The following is a 16,924-nucleotide window of genomic DNA, read 5'->3' as shown; positions in this document are numbered from 1 at the left end:
GTGGCTCAGATCATGAACTCCTTATTGCGAAGTTCAGACTTAAATTGAAGAAAGTAGGGAAAACCACTAGACCATTCAGATATGACCTCAATCAAATCCCTTATGATTATACAGTGGAAGTGAGAAATAGATTTAAGGGACTAGATCTGATTGATAGAGTGCCTGATGAACTCTGGATGGAGGTTCGTGACATTGTACAGGAGACAGGGACCAAGACCATCCCCATGGAAAAGAAATGCAAAAGAGCGAAATGGCTGTCTGAGGAGGCTTTACAAATAGCTGTGAAAAGAAGAGAGGTGAAAAGCAAAGGAGAAAAGGAAAGATATAAGCATCTGAATGCAGAGTTCCAAAGAATAGCAAGGAGAGATAAGAAAGACTTCCTCAGTGATCAATGCAAAGAAATAGAGGAAAACAACAGAATAGGAAAGATAAGAGACCTCTTCAAGAAAATTAGAGATTCCAAGGGAACATTTCATGCAAAGATGGGCTCGATAAAGGACAGAAATGGTATGGACCTAACAGAAGCAGAGGATATTAAGAAGAGGTGGCAGGAATACACAGAAGAACTGTACAAAAAAGATCTTCACGACCAAGATAGTCACGATAATGTGATCACTGACCTAGAGCCAGACATCTTGGAATGTGAAGTCAAGTGGGCCTTAGAAAGCATCACTACTAACAAAGCTAGTGGAGGGGATGGAATTCCAGTTGAGCTATTTCAAGTCTTGAAAGATGATGCTGTGAAAGTGCTGCATTCAATATGCCAGCAGATTTGGAAAACTCAGCAGTGGCCACAGGACTGGAAGAGGTCAGTCTTCATTCCAATCCCAAAGAAAGGCAATGCCAAAGAATGCTCAAACTACCGCACAATTGCACTCATCTCACACGCTAGTAAAGTCATGCTCAAAATTCTCCAAGCCAGGCTTCAGCAGTATGTAAACTGTGAACTCCCAGATGTTCAAGCAGGTTTTAGAAAAGGCAGAGGCACCAGAGATCAAATTGCCAACATCCGCTGGATCATGGAGAAAGCAAGAGAGTTTCAGAAAAACATCTATTTCTGCTTCATTGACTATGCCAAAGCCTTTGACTGTGTCGATCACAATAAACTGTGGAACATTCTGAAAGAGATGGGAATCCCAGACCACCTGACCTTCCTCTTGAGAAACCTGTATGCAGGTCAGGAAGCAACAGTCAGAACTGGACATGGAACAACAGACTGGTTCCAAATAGGAAAAGGTGTACGTCAAGGTTGTATATTGTCACCTTGCTTATTTAACTTATATGCAGAGTACATCATGAGGAACGCTGGGCTGGAAGAAGCACAAGCTGGAATCAAGATTGCTGGGAGAAATATCAATAACCTCAGATATGCAGATGACACTACCCTTATGGCAGAAAGTGAAGAGGAACTCAAATGCCTCTTGATGAAAGTGAAAGAGGAGAGTGAAAAGGTTGGCTTGAAGCTCAACATTCAGAAAACAAAGATCATGGCATCTGGTCCCATCACTTCATGGGAAATAGATGGAAAAACAGTGGAAACAGTGTCAACTTTGTTTTTTTGGGCTCCAAAATCACTGCAGATGCTGATTGCAGCCATGAAATTAAAAGACGCTTGCTCCTTGGAAGGAAAGTTATGACCAACCTTGATAGTATATTAAAAAGCAGAGACATTACTTTGCCAACCAAGGTCCGTCTAGTCAAGGCAATGGTTTTTCCCGTGGTCATGTATGGATGTGACAGTTGGACTGTGAAGAAGGCTGATGGCCGAAGAATCGATGCTTTTGAACTGTGGTGTTGGAGAAGACTCTTGAGAGTCCCTTATACTGCAAGGAGATCCAACCAGTCCATTCTAAAGGAGATCAATCCTGGATGTTCATTGGAGGGACTGATGCTAAAGCTGAAACTGCAATACTTTGGCCACCTCATGCGACGAGTTGACTCACTGGAAAAGACTCTGATGCTGGGAAAGGTTGGGGGTGGGAGGAGAAGGGGACGATGGAGAATGAGATGGCTGGATGGCATCACCGACTCTGTGGACATGAGTTTGAGTGTACTCCGGGAGTTGGTGATGGACAGGGAGGCCTGGCGTGCTGTGATTCATGGGGTTGCGGAGAGTCGGACACGACTGAGCGACTGAACTGAACTGAACTGAACTGAACATTTATATAATAAGTATAATTATGTATATGTAAAATCTTTGAAAATGATTGTATGTCATTTAAGTTTATATAATTGAGATTAGACACATTTTGGTTTAAGTTTGAAAAGATTCACATTTCTTTCATTATAATAGGAAAATGGTTAGTTGTGTTTTGTAGTCATATTTGGTAAGAAGTTGGAGAGTGTATATTTTCAATTGATTTCAGTGTTTCAGGCATTTCTTTACAGCTGTGTTCCTTTAACTTAAAAGGGACAAATATAAATAGTATATATAGTATAAAGGTCTCTAGTTTGCTCCACCTCTAAGAAATGGCATCCTAATTTCAATGAAAGAAGCTGTTCATAAAATAATGTGTTGCTTTCCTGTTGCGTTTATAAGGAACGGGCCCAGAATACTCCATTTGCTTTGCTTTGAGTCATGACTTGATGAAGGTTAAAAGTCCAGTGTGACTTACCCTATATCTCCAGTTAAACTGATACAAGGTCAAACCCTTGCTTCCCAGATGGAGCTTTGTTGCTTACCTACTGGGGTAATAGAAGATCTCTCACTGTGGTCCTGGGTTGTATTTGACAGGGTCATGCATGACGAAGTGAGCGACACCGAAAACATAAGGAAGAACCTTGCCATAGAAAGAATGATCGTCGAGGGCTGTGATATTTTGCTGGACACCAGCCAGACTTTCATCCGCCAAGGTAAGTCTTTGTTCAGTGGACTCACCAGCTAAGTGGTCTCTACCTGTCACGTTATCACAGGCAGATCCAGCAAAGTGTTGTGGAGCAGGCTTGATTTAGCTGTTTGATTGACGCTGTTTGTGCAGGACGTCCCCATGGCCTTGACCGAGGCTGTGGTTGAGGCCCACCTTTGTGCTGTTTCTTTTCAGGGGCCATGAAAAACAGCAACACAATTATAGTAAAGCACGAGTGGGACAGTAAATTACATTCTGACTGGACCCTCCTCCTCAGTGGACCGGACATTCTCTACAGCTCCAAGGAGGACAGATTGGTCTGGCCGATTGGAGTGGCAGTGCCAGGTGGTGACGGCATCCAGGCAAAGGCCCAAGAGAAACTTGCCTTACTCAAAGCCCTTTCCCATAGGAGAAGGGACAATGTCCGCAGTGAAAACAGCTGTCTCTTGTTCCCATTTTTCATCAGCACTTCCGGATCAGCCCCACATGATGTGACTTGATTCAGTTGGTAACTCCAGTTGCTAGATGAAATGTCTCAGCTTGCCCTGCCATACTTTGGCAATGGCCAAGGTGTCATGTTTGAGGGGTGTGCTTTGGGGGCATCACCCAGTAAATTAAACCTTTGAAGAGCAAAAGATATTTATGCTGGAAACTGTAGAGAAGCTACGCCACGACAGTGCATATTCTTCCGTGGTTCTTATTACAAAGTACACGAAGTAAATCACACTCGAAATTCTTTGCAAGTGCGTAGATGTCCTAGGGGAGGGGAACATGCCCTCACAGAGTTGATTTTAGGCAGTGTATTGCACACAGTCATAATTTTGAACTTGGGGAGGAGTAGCATATAAATTTGGAACTAGAATTAACCTTTAATGTGGTTTCTGTTTATAACGTGCCAATATTAATTGAAGATATTTGCATTTCTAGTGCCTACCAAAATGTGCTGCCTGAAACATTTTTTTTTACCTCATCAAACAAGACATTATTTGTGCTGCACACATTAATTTTTGCAGAGAACACTTACAAAATTTAACACATGCTGTTCTATTTTCCATTATTTATTTACAAGGAGAGAAGTTACACATATGTTAAAGTTTGGAAGTATATTTCAGGATACGATACCTTTCGCATTTTTGACTTGAAGTATTAATTTTTCTTTAAGTAATAGTGGACTATATTGCTGACTACACCAGGCCTTCCTAATTCCCGCTCCATTCATTTTCACAGACTGTGTCTCCATATTGGCTTCCTGCCTTCCTGGCATAGTCTGCCTCTGTGCCTTTACATGTGTAGGCCCCAGCCTGGGGACCAGGGAATCCCTCATCCACGTTTCTTGTGCCTGTGGAAGGTCCTCTTGTCCTGCTAGGCTCAGATCAGAGCCTTTTAAATTTCCTCCTCATCTTCCCCGCCTCTCCCCTCCAGTGCAAATGAGTTTACTTTCCTCATTTCCAAGCGCCCCTGCTCCTGGTGCGAGCATTGCATCCTCTTGTACGTGTTTGCTTGCCTGTCTGTCCCAGTAATTGTAACTCTGAAGGGCAGTATTTATGAATTCTCTCCTGCCTAGTACAATGCTTTCCATTATAGATACCTGGAAAACGGACAATGGATTAAGTTGAATTGCTTGTTGAACTGCAGTTTTGAATGTCAGTTGTCTTGTTTTGTATTTTTCTTATGTTTGGAGTCCACTGAAAAATACTTACTACAGGACTTGAGCTTTGTAATATGTGAAAATGGAAACAAAAGTTTCTATAGTATTCAATTTCTGAAAGGACTTTGGATTGATGAGTATTATTATCACACATAAACGTTTAATATATTTCTAAGTTGGAAAAAGCATCTATGATGAAAAATGCTGGAAGGTTGAATACAGTAAAGAAATCGTATTTTTTTTTTCCCTTGCACCAGAAAAACCAATCATGAGCCACCTCTTTCTTTGATTCATGTCTAGATTTTATTTATTGCTTGCTCTGTACCGCATGTTTGAGGCGCTTTTGTCAGCTATTAATATATCTGATGTTATTGCTGTATTGACGTTGATATTAATGATTTGCCTTTCAGCAGTATTTTTCTGTGTTGTTTGGTTTTGGTTAGTCTGTTTGGGAATTATTCAATAAAGGTGGTTTAAAAAGAAATCAGGCCTTAATCTGAAAGTAGAAAGTAACCCAATTACAGTCAATTTGGAAAGTTTGTGTTGTTTTGCTTTGGTTGTTACAATTATTACTTTTACTAGATACTTTCAATGCATGAGTGCAAACATATATGCATCAGTATGTGTGGTTTCAATCTCAAAATGAATTTTAATTCTGAGGACTAGATAAACTAAGGTCGTCTGAAAGTTCCCCTCTGAATAGGGGTGATAGCCAATCTTGAATGTCAATCCATGGGAATTTATTTATTGAAATAGCTTATTTTATTATAAACAGATTCCAGTTCAGTTCAGTTCAGTCGCTCAGTCGTGTCCGACTCTCCGTGACCCCATGAACCACAGCACGCCAGGCCTCCCTGTCCATCACCAACTCCCGGAGTTCACTCAAACTCATGTCCACAGAGGGGTGATGCCATCCAGCCATCTCATTCTCTGTCGTCCCCTTCTCCTCCTGCCCCCAACCTTTCCCAGCATCAGAGTCTTTTCCAGTGAGTCAGCTCTTCGCATGAGGTGGCCAAAGTATTGCAGTTTCAGCTTTAGCATCAGTCCTTCCAATGAACATCCAGGATTGATCTCCTTTAGAATGGACTGGTTGGATCTCCTTGCAGTCCATGGGACTCTCAACAGTCTTATCCAACACCACAGTTCAAAAGCATCAATTCTTCGGTGATCAGAACTCTCACATCCATACATGACCACGGGAAAAACCATAGCCTTGACTAGATGGACCTTTGTTGGCAAAGTAATGTCTCTGCTTTTTAATATACTATCAAGGTTGGTCATAACTTTCCTTCCAAGGAGTAAGCATCTTTTAATTTCATGGCTGCAGTCAGCATCTGCAGTGATTTTGGAGCCCCCAAAAATAAAGTCTGACACTGTTTCCACTGTTTTTCCATCTATTTCCCATGAAGTGATGGGACCAGATGCCATGATCTTCATTTTCTGAATGTTGAGCTTCAAGCCAACCTTTTCACTCTCCTCTTTCACTTTCATCAAGAGGCATTTGAGTTCCTCTTCACTTTCTGCCATAAGGGTAGTATCATCTACATACCTGAGGTTATTGATATTTCTCCCAGCAATCTTGAGTCCAGCTTGTGCTTCTTCCAGCCCAGCATTCCTCATGATGTACTCTGCATATAAGTTAAATAAGCAAGGTGACAATATACAGCCTTGACGTACTCCTTTTCCTATTTGGAACCAGTCTGTTGTTCCATGTCCAGTTCTGACTGTTGCTTCCTGACCTGCATACAGGTTTCTCAAGAGGAAGGTCAGGTGGTCTGGGATCCCATCTCTTTCAGAATGTTCCACAGTTTATTGTGATCGACACAGTCAAAGGCTTTGGCATAGTCAATGAAGCAGAAATAGATGTTTTTCTGGAACTCTCTTGCTTTCTCCTTGATCCAGCGGATGTTGGCAATTTGATCTCTGGTGCCTCTGCCTTTTCTAAAACCTGCTTGAACATCTGGGAGTTCACATATTGCTGAAGCCTGGCTTGGAGAATTTTGAGCATGACTTTACTAGCGTGTGAGATGAGTGCAATTGTGCGGTAGTTTGAGCATTCTTTGGCATTGCCTTTCTTTGGGATTGGAATGAAGACTGACCTTTTCCAGTCCTGTGGCCACTGCTGAGTTTTCCAAATTTGCTGGCATATTGAGTGCAGCACTTTCACAGCATCATCTTTCAAGATTTGAAATAGCTCAACTGGAATTCCATCACCTCCACTAGCTTTGTTAGTAGTGATGCTTTCTAAGGCCCACTTGACTTCACATTCCAAGATGTCTGGCTCTAGGTCAGTGATCACGTTATCGTGACTATCTTGGTCGTGAAGATCTTTTTTGTACATTTCTTCTGTGTATTCTTGCCACCTCTTCTTAATATCTTCTGCTTCTGTTAGGTCCATACCATTTCTGTCCTTTATCGAGCCCATCTTTGCATGAAATGTTCCCTTGGAACTAACACCCAAAAAAGATGTCCTTTTCATTATAGGGGACTGGAATGCAAAAGTAGGAAGTCAAGAAACACCTGGAGTAACAGGCAAATTTGGCCTTGGAGCACGGAATGAAACAGGGCAAAGGCTAATAGAGTTTTGTCAAGAGAACGCACTGGTCATAGCAAACACCCTCTTCCAACAACACAAGAGAAGACTCTACACATGGACATCACCAGATGGTCAACACCGAAATCAGATTGATTATATTCTTTGCAACCAAAGATGGAGAAGCTGTATACAGTTAGCAAAAACAAGACCAGGAGCTGACTGTGGATCAGATCATGAACTCCTTATCGCCAAATTCAGACTTAAATTGAAGAAAGTAGGGAAAACCACTAGACCATTCAGATATGACCTCAATCAAATCCCTTATGATTATACAGTGGAAGTGAGGAATAGATTTAAGGGACTAGATCTGATAGATAGAGTGCCTGATGAACTCTGGATGGAGCTTTGTGACATTGTACAGGAGACAGGGACCAAGACCATCCCCATGGAAAAGAAATGCAAAAAAGCAAAATGGCTGTCTGAGGAGGCCTTACAAATAGCTGTGAAAAGAAGAGAAGCGAAAAGCAAAGGAGAAAAGGAAAGATATAAGCATCTGAATGCAGAGTTTCAAAGAATAGCAAGGAGAGATAAGAAAGCCTTCCTCAGTGATCATTGCAAAGAAATAGAGGAAAACAACAGATTCCAGTTACTAGATAGTTAATGAGTATGATGCAGAGGACTGTGTCATAGCAGCGATCTGACATTGTCATTTATTTTCAAAATCTTTTCAAAGTTTCTTGAGAAAATGTACATGTTTGAGGCAATAATAGTATAGCTAGCTACATCATGGAGGTCAACTCCTGTCTCCTCCCTTTCCTTGATGTGTGATATTGACAGTTTACTTAACTTCTTTTAGCCCCAGTTTCCTTTCTTTGTTGTTTAATCAGTATGTCGTGTCTAACTCTTTTGTGACCCCATGGACTGGGGCCCACTAGGCTTCTCTGTCCATGGGGTTTTCTAGGCAGGAATACTGGAGTGGGTTGCCATTTTCTTTTCCAGGGGATTTCCCTGATCCAAGGATCAAACCCACACCTCCTGCATTGGCAGGCAGATTCTTTACCACTGAGCCACCAGGGAAGCTCCTTCCTCTTTTTTAAGTGGGGTTAATAGTAGTACCTGTCTTTTAGGGTTGTTGTGAAAATTAAATGTTCGTAAGAACGACTAGAGTCAGTGAGATTATGACATAACTTTAAAAACCAAGATCTAAATTTTGGAATAAGTTTCTATTTTCAATAACTTGAAATATATATGAATATTTATTAGAAGATAAAGGCACTGTAAGTTGATATTTTGTGCAAAATCGATTATACATTGTCATGGTTATCTGGTAGAAAGGTGAATCAGTAAAAGTAAATAGAGTGACTGAATTTAAAGCTAAATGCATCGAGAATGAAACATGAACCTTTCTGGTACTTTAATCATTCCCAGACTCAAAATCATGTACTTTCAATGTACCAGTGTTTTTTGAAATTGTAACATGGGGTCTGGAAATAGTTATACCTATTCGAATGCCTAATCCAATAACCTGGAAATTGCTCTTCAGTCTTTTTAACTACTGAATGGAATAAGAATAAGGGCATTAGCCAGTCTTGAATGCCACACCATGGGAATTTAGTGACTGAAAAACAAGATTTGTTTTGTAAGTTGACCCCAGTTACGATGGTAATGCAAAGGATCATTAAGACTAATGATTTCACTTATTTGTAATAACTAGAAAGGAATCTTCAAGTCTCATAGTTGTGTTGAAACATTATGTCAAACATAAGATGAAATGTGAAAAAAAGCCACTTAACATCTTTTTCAATATTATTTTATAAACCAGTGTTGAAATTGTTCACTTCTAATTCAGATGTACAGATTTCTGTGCATACCTAATGCATATAGTCTCCTATTTGGATCTGAGATGAGCAGTTATAGATTAGACATATTAGTGTATAGTTGCCAAGGAAACATTTGGTGTTTTACCTCAAAGCTAAAATTCACAATAATGACTAATACATGAGTTAACAGTGTATTTTAAAATTTCCAGCTTACAAAACATTGAATACTAGAAGCATTTACCCATGAGCATATTATTACTCAGTTTTCTTAACCTCGGTTATATCCTTTCTGAAAACAACCCTTAAACCCACTTGTCCACCTGTCTCTGCTGCAGTCTTCCGCTCAGCCCTAACCCATCTGTCTGATGACTCATGACCGCCCATGGCAAAGCTAGAACTTACTGTCTTTTCCCATCCATTCCCTTTCTGACTTTCCGTTTTTATGCTGCTGAATCCACCGCTGTCTCCTGGCCAGGATAACCCAGATCCTCTGAAAGATCTCTGGCTTTGATTCCACCAATGGGTCTCACGAGTACAAACCTTCTGTGGCTATTACTTGTTCATTTACTCTAAGCATTCTGCTGTCTGCTTTTTCTGTTCCATTCAGTCGCGTCCGACTCTTTGTGACCCCGTGGACTGTAGCCTACCAGGCTTCTCCGTCCATGGGATTCTCCAGGCAAGAATACTGGAGTGGGTTACCATTTCCTTCTCCAGGGGATCTTCCCGACCCAGGGATCGAACCCGGGTCTCCCGCATTGGGGGCAGACGCTTTAACCTCTGAGCCCCCAGTCTGCCTTTTCACCTTTCCTTTATCCCTCGTGTTTGATTACTTGCTCCCTGTGCTCTCTGCCAGTTTGCTCCCACCTACCTCTCTTCCTTGTTGCCCATTCCTATCACTGGAACCAAGCCCTTTCCCGCCCCTGTTCCCCAGTCCCACGCCCTCCCCCAGGACTACCTCTCTGTTATTCTTTAGGCACCAAATAGATGATGACTCTGTCTTTGTCAGGCAGCCCACTTAAACACTCACCTGAATGGGTGGCATTCAGGGACTCATAGAAATTTGGGTTCTTTACCTCCTGCACATCCTTTGATCTCTGTAAAGGTCGGTACTGTTTGGAATAGTCATATGTTAATGTAAGTGTTTTGTGACCCACAATCATAGATTTACTGTTCTAAAAACACACGTGTACACCCAGGGCAGGTTCATATCAATGTATGGCAAAACCAATACAATATTGTAAAGTAATTAGCCTCCAGTTAAAAAAAAATTTTTTTTAGAAGGGGAAAAAAAAAAATCAAATGGACCAGAAAAAAAAACAACAATCAGGAAACCTAGGAAATGTATGAAGAGGAAAATAAAGTTTTCCTTTCATACAGTCTCATCTCTTAGTGATGACCACTGTTCATAATTAAGTGATGAATATTCATTTAATAGTTTTTATGAGGCTGATAGGAGCCTTTGTAAAGCTGCGTTTGGGGTAGGTGATGAATTACACAAATAGTAGAAATAGTAAAATCAAAGCTATGAAAAAAAAAAAGAAATAGTACTGGCTCAGAACATTTCAGAAGTCAGAGGCAATGTATTTCCAGGCATCTTTCTTAGTGCTTTTTGCTTTGATATTTAAATTAGAATTTCCTTTTGAGGAGAGCAGGAGGTCATAATTAGAGTGAAATTATATAAAATCTGAGGTTAGCTTCTTGAATGGAAGATAGTTTCCCTCACAGGAGTGTTCTGCATATAGAATTTATGTGGTTTCTTTTCCATGTAGATTACACAAAGAATTTTTATCACATATAATTTAAATGTAACCTCAAATAACTGCCCTTTAAAAACAGCCCTTCACTAAATTGTGTTGAATTGTATAATCTGTGTACATTAAAATGTACGTCATGTTTTTAAATACAAAGTAGGCTGTATCAATGCTATTAATCTACCTTCATTGCTTTAAGAAGAACAAATTTGACTTGCTTTTTATTATGTTGTTTTATTACTATATGTAATTATGTAATATGTACACTATTCTTATGTAAATAAATTGATAAAGATCAGATTATGAAGGACAGGCAGCAGAAGTGTCTCATTCTTTGAATTCAATATGGCTTTGTTTTAAACTTATTTTCCAGCTTATATATAAATAATCAAATCTAAAGTGTTCTACAAAAATAGTAAGAATTGGTGTGACTCTTAAAGGATAGCGATGCATTGTTTCTTCTGCTCAAAGTGCAGGGGATTTGCTTGTTCCGATGGTGCATCAAATAGTTCCTTGGTATCTTGGGAAACAGGCCCTAGTGTTTTGCATCAGGAACTGCTCTCACTTGGCAGAATTTTAATTACTGTGTGTTCTTCACTTTTGTGATCACCAGGTTCTCTTATTCAAGTACCTTCTGTTGAGAGAGGGAAGCTTAGTAAAGTTCGCCTGGGTTCATTGTCTTTGAAAAAGGAAGGAGAAAGACAGTGCTTCTTGTTTACAAAACACTTTTTAATTTGTACAAGAAGTTCAGGAGGAAAGCTGCATCTGCTCAAGGTACTGGCTTTACATGACTATTCCATTTATGTCCGTGCACTTAAGAGGCATTGAGGTTAATTTAATTATGACTTTCCCATGCCTGCTATCATAAAATAGATCATTACAATATCATGGTGAGGTAATGTACAGTTGCTAACCTTGACATTTACTTTGTTGTCAGTTAAATCCAAAGTAATAGGAATTTAAGTGTGATTGCCATAAAGTAGAGCAATTAAAATCATAACCTGGACAAAATTACTAGTTGTTGACTGAGCTCAAAAATCTTGTCAAATGACTGCAGTGTACTGATTGTGTAATATTCGCCAAATGCTATTTTATCTTCCTCAATACCAAGAGTGAGAAAACTACGGCCCACAGCTTGCTGCCTCTTTTTAATAATAAAGTTTTATTGGATCACAGCCACAACTCATTTCCTTCCTTATTGTACCTGGCTGTCTTTATGCTTTTTAAAATGGCAAATTTAAGCAGTGGTGATAGAGATCATATGGATTGCAAAGCCTAAAGGATTTACTAGCCGGCCCTTTACAGAAAAACTTTGCCTATCTGTACCTTCTGTTATCAATGCCTGAGAATATTATCCAGAGTTCTACAGAGTTCTCTGCTTAAATCACTTACTGGTTGTAGAGTTCTACCCTTTGCTGAGCTGTATTCACTCTGTGGGGCCTCTGAGGTGCCATATAATCTCCCATAGACTGACTCGTTAAATTTTACAGACGTTGCTAGTGAGAGTCAGATGGTGGGGAAGAATCATGAAGCTCAATGAATTCAATTACTTTTACACATTTAAATTTAATTTTGGGCTCTATGAAAAATTAGTTTCAAAACTGAATTGCTGTTTCTTCTGTGGCAGTTCAAATATAAGGTTTACAAATCACAGCTTCCCAACCTATGCAAGACTCTCAGCCTCTTAATGAAAAATTGGTCTGTTTCCAGACAGGTGGAGTTCTGTCTCTAATAGAATGTACCTTGGTCGAGGAGCCCGATGCGAGCGATGATGACTGTAAGTCACATTCTATTACTTAGAATTATATTAGCATTAAATAGTCCTATGGTTTTTATTCGTTGATAGCTAAGAAGAGCTGCTTCAGGAGACAGGAAACATGTTAAGAATAAATTCCCTAAATTCATTTATATATGAAAAATTCTGTTGAACCATTTAACCTGTGACCCCAGTTAAGCCATCTTTGGAAATTTACATTATACTGAATTTGTCTCATGATAGTGACTTTGCAGCAGCAGAGAAGAAAGTAATTGAATTAGAATGTTGAAATTCTGTAATTTATGGAAAATTTTTAAAAAGCCATGAATTGACAAGGAGAGCAGGACCCTAGTCTTGAGTAACCCACCGATCTAAGCTTTTTCATCTGCTTATGAGCTTAACAAAGCCGTCCCCATGCTTGAGAAGTACTGTATCACTAAAAGGAGATTCTGGACTTAAATGCACATTGGTTGTATTACTGGGACCTTGAGAAAGCAGTTACCACTCATATTTTTGTATTCACATCTAATTGTTTGGTTTATGTGTGTTGAAGCCAAAGGTTCTGGCCAAGTGTTTGGACACTTGGATTTTAAAATAGTGGTGGAGCCTCCTGATGCTGCTCCTTTCACTGTGGTCTTGTTAGCACCTTCCCGCCAGGAGAAAGCTGCCTGGACAAGTGACATCAGTCAGGTAAGCAAGTGACTTTGGCCCCAGGTTGGTTTTGGTTTGTGTTTTAAATTTCACAGCATAAACTTTTGGGACGCAGTTTTAGAGTCAATTTATTTTTATTATAAAATTTTATCTGGTTGCTGTGGTCATTATCTTCATGTATTGAAACATTTGTTGTTGTTTGTTTGTTTAAAATTTACCTAAATGTTGTCATTGTATTTTGCATCCTGGGCATTTTTGTACAAGCCAGTATACACTTGTGTTGGACAGAGGTTTTGTTTGTTTGTTTGGAGAGTGTAAAATTGCCCTGTGAGTAGTAAATTCTCTAGTGACCTTATTAGATTTTTTTTTGCCTATTTGTTGCTGAGATAGGAAAATGGTGAGAGGTGTAAAAATAGCTAACAAGGACTGTGGAATCAAATAAAAAAAGAGATACTGCCTATAGTATGAGGCCTGAAAATGAGTTCCTGTATTTTATATAGAAAAAGTTAGGGAACAGATTTGCTTACCTTTCCTTGATCAGCACTACCTGGTTAGGGAATTGCTACATTTGTTCAGGATTTGAAAAAAATGTCAAAACTAGTGATGATCGGACTTTGGCATTCTTCAAGCCAAGTTCCACGTTAATTTTGGCTCCATTAACCAATCTAGGTGAAAAGGGAAACTGTGAAGGAAAATATTAAAGCTTAATCATCTTCAGAGTTGTTGACTGAAAGGCATATGTTATAGATCCCATTGTCTTCCTTTTCTGAAGAGCTCTTAGTAATTTATATATGCCTTAGATATAAATATGAGCTATAAATATATCATAGTTTTCCAGCTACTTAATTTTTTCCTTTTTAAGAAACAATTTTTTAATATTTTTTGTTTATTTTTGACCTTGCCGTGAGCCATGCAGGATCCTAGGTCCCCGGCCAAGGACTGAACCTGTGCCCTCTACATTGGAAGGGCAGAGTCTTAACCACCGGACCCCAGGAAAACCCCTTAATTTTTTTCTAAGTGACTGAAAAGCAAAAATAGAAAGAAAATGAATGTGAAAGTTAATTATTTTTATATGTCAAGGAAGTTTTACCAGACTTAATCTCATTTGTCCTTTACAATAATATTCTGAAGGTAAACAGAAACAGTAGTCCCATTTCATGGGTACAAAAACTGAGGTTCAGAAGGTTAATAAGCATTTGTCCGAAGTTACACAACTGTACTGGGTCATGACTCAAACCTAATCCAGATCTTTTATTACCACTCTAAATATCCTCTACTGGAATTCCGGATTTTTACTGCTTTTCTTCCAGGACTGTTTTGATGATGAATAAATAGCTGAAGTCAAGGTGCTTCTTTTCTGGTTAACAAAGAAACAAAAATATGTAATCACGTATATTTGCATAATTACACACTTATGGTGATTTACTAATACTTTGATTAGCTCTAAGCTGTATGAATTAATACTGTAATTAAGTCTGTGGAATGCATCTTTTACCTTAAGAAACTCTGAATCAGTCATTGATTCTGTGAACGTTACTGAGCCATCACCCTGTGCTGCCAGGCGTTGTGTAGGTACCAGGGGTTTGGCAACGATCCCTGCTCTCAAGGAGACAGACAGATTAGTAGAGAAGAAAGGGGAGTAGACAACTTAATGCAACAAAATTGTGTATGTGTTGCGAAGCCAAGGTAAGTAGGAAGAATAGGGAGAATTAGAGTTGTAGATAAAGATGTTTTCCCAGCTTCTTATAGTTTCTACCTTATGACATAACTGGGGTGCCTAAGATTCAGAGCTGATAAAAACTTTAAGTGATCTTACTTAGGGGGCCAGGTGATGCATCACTAAGAGAGAAAAGACCCTTGAGGTGTATGAATGATTCTATGCCCACTAAAGAAAGGATCTAATACTTTGCCTCCCAGAAGCAGTGATTCTCTCTACTTAGACTACATTTTAGCAGGAAATGGCAACCCACTCCAGTATTCTTACCTGAAAAATTCCATGGTCAGAGTAATCTGGCAGACTATAGTCCATGGGGTAGCTAAGAGTTGGACGTGACCAAGAACGCACGTAGACTACATCTTGAGTTAGGTGTACAATTTCTTCCTATTTCTCCAAGTTTCTATGGCTAATCTACTAGTGTACTAGATTAGAAGTACAATTGAATTGGAGAAGAAAACAACAGGAAATTGTGTCTTCCTGAGTGACAGTGGTATCATGGTATGAAATTACTGTGTTCAGTAGAACCTGAATGTTGTGTGGTTTTGATACTTAAAATTTCAGCCATTCAACAAATACATTTATGCAGTGATAACATATCCCAGGCACTATCTCTGTGCTTGTGATATATCATGGACAGGAGACAACAACAACAAAAATTCCCTGATCTTGTGTAGCTTACAGTCTAGTGTGGGGAAACTGAAAACAACATAAAGATAATAAATATATAATATTTTATGTTAGAAGGTGATAGGGCAGGTTGAGAAGGATTGGGCTACTGGAGTACTGACTGTGTGTGGGTCAGTACAGTTTTGAAAAGGTGATCATCTCATTTTGAAGACAACATGTAAACAAAGGCTGTGGCGAGTGATGGAAATACCATGTAGAACTGTAACAAGGGGAAAGTCATTCCACATGGAGGGAACAGCCACTGCAAGCACGCCAGAGTAGGAGACAGTATATTTTGAGCAATAGCATGAAGGTTAGATGTGGCTGAAGGGGACTGATGAGAGGGAAAGTAGAAAAGGGGGAAGTAATTTCAATGGAGTTGTGAAGTAAGCAGTGGGGTATGGACGCTCAGCGCTTGGAGGGAGGTCCATGTGTGAGACTCTCTGCCATTTAGATGACATTTAAGGCCACGAGACTGTTGAGATCACCCAGGGAGTCAGTGTAGATAGAAATGAGGAGAAGCCCAGGGAGTGAGTGAGGAGTCACAGAGAACAGCAAAGAAGAGAAGGAACCAGTAGTCCAGTTGGAGGCTAGCCGAGAGGGTGTGGTGTCTTGCAAGTCAAATGAAGAAAATGTATCGAAGAGGAGGGAGTGGTTATGAGTCAACTGCTTCTCAAAGAAGTTATGGTACATATATAAACTGGAATATTACTCAGCCATAGCAAGGAATGAAACTGGGTCATCTGTAGAGATATGGAGGGACTTAGAGTCTATCAGAGTGAAGTAAGTCAGAAAGAGAAAAACAAACATCGTATATTAATGCATATGTGTGGAATCTAGAAAAATGGTACAGATGAATCTAGTTCCAGGGCAGGAATAGAGACGTAAACATAGAGACCAGACAAGTGGACACGGCGAGGGGAGGGTGAGATGAATTGGGAGATTGTGACATAGGTACACTCTGTGTGTAAAATGGAGAGCTCCCGGGAACCTGCTGTATAGAATAGGGAACAGCTCTGCGCTCTGTGATGGCCTAGGGACCTGGGATATGGGGGAGGGATAGAGGCTCAAGAGGGAGGAAACGGCTGTGTGTATATAGCTGATTCACTTTGTTGGACAGCAGAAACCAGCACAACATTGTAAAGCAATTACACTCTAATTAAAAAAAAAGAATGTTGAGCCAGGTAGTGAGTGTTCTGAGATACTTAGTGATTTTCCTGACGCAGGGTTTGAATGGTGGGTGGTGGGACAGAGTGCTCCATTATCAATTGAGCCTAGTTTGCTGCCCAGCAGCCTGCATCTCAACTGGGCTTTGTTCTCCACTTAAAACATTTTCATTTTATGGGGGAAACTGTGTGCTATACATACATTGATGAAATTTGTCAGTCTCCCAAACATGCCTCTGGGCATATTCATTATTGATAAGATGAGCCTACAGAATGCTTGAAGTGTACCTTTTAATATTTTATCATGTATATGTAAAAATATGGATACAAAAAGGAACCAGAAATACTCCCAACACCCAGATCACTA

The 16,924-nt window shown here is 39.8% G+C and overlaps 1 protein-coding gene across 5 annotated transcripts in view; it reads left to right on the top strand.

Moving 5' to 3' along the window:
- Positions 1–16,924, top strand: part of RASGRF2 (Ras protein specific guanine nucleotide releasing factor 2) — a 266,695-nt gene that overhangs the window by 111,569 nt on the left and 138,202 nt on the right. For 4 of the 5 annotated variants that reach the window (XM_055428673.2, XM_055428675.2, XM_055428677.2 and 1 more), the window contains exons 9-12: positions 2,735–2,853; positions 11,215–11,375; positions 12,312–12,378; positions 12,911–13,047. In XM_055428673.2, coding sequence (XP_055284648.1) covers positions 2,735–2,853; positions 11,215–11,375; positions 12,312–12,378; positions 12,911–13,047 — 484 coding nt within the window. Of the gene's footprint in view, positions 1–2,734; positions 2,854–3,041; positions 3,192–11,214; positions 11,376–12,311; positions 12,379–12,910; positions 13,048–16,924 lie in introns of all 5 variants that reach the window. The other variant, XM_088838504.1, reaches the window with a different exon arrangement.

The sequence above is a fragment of the Moschus berezovskii genome, chromosome 8 (assembly GCF_049115385.1).
Source record: "Moschus berezovskii isolate FMDL1 chromosome 8, NW_MosBer_1.0, whole genome shotgun sequence".
In the NCBI taxonomy this organism is placed as follows: Eukaryota; Metazoa; Chordata; class Mammalia; order Artiodactyla; family Moschidae; genus Moschus; species Moschus berezovskii.
The sequence above is the reverse complement of the archived record's forward strand: the minus strand, read 5'-3'. Positions and strand labels throughout refer to the sequence as shown.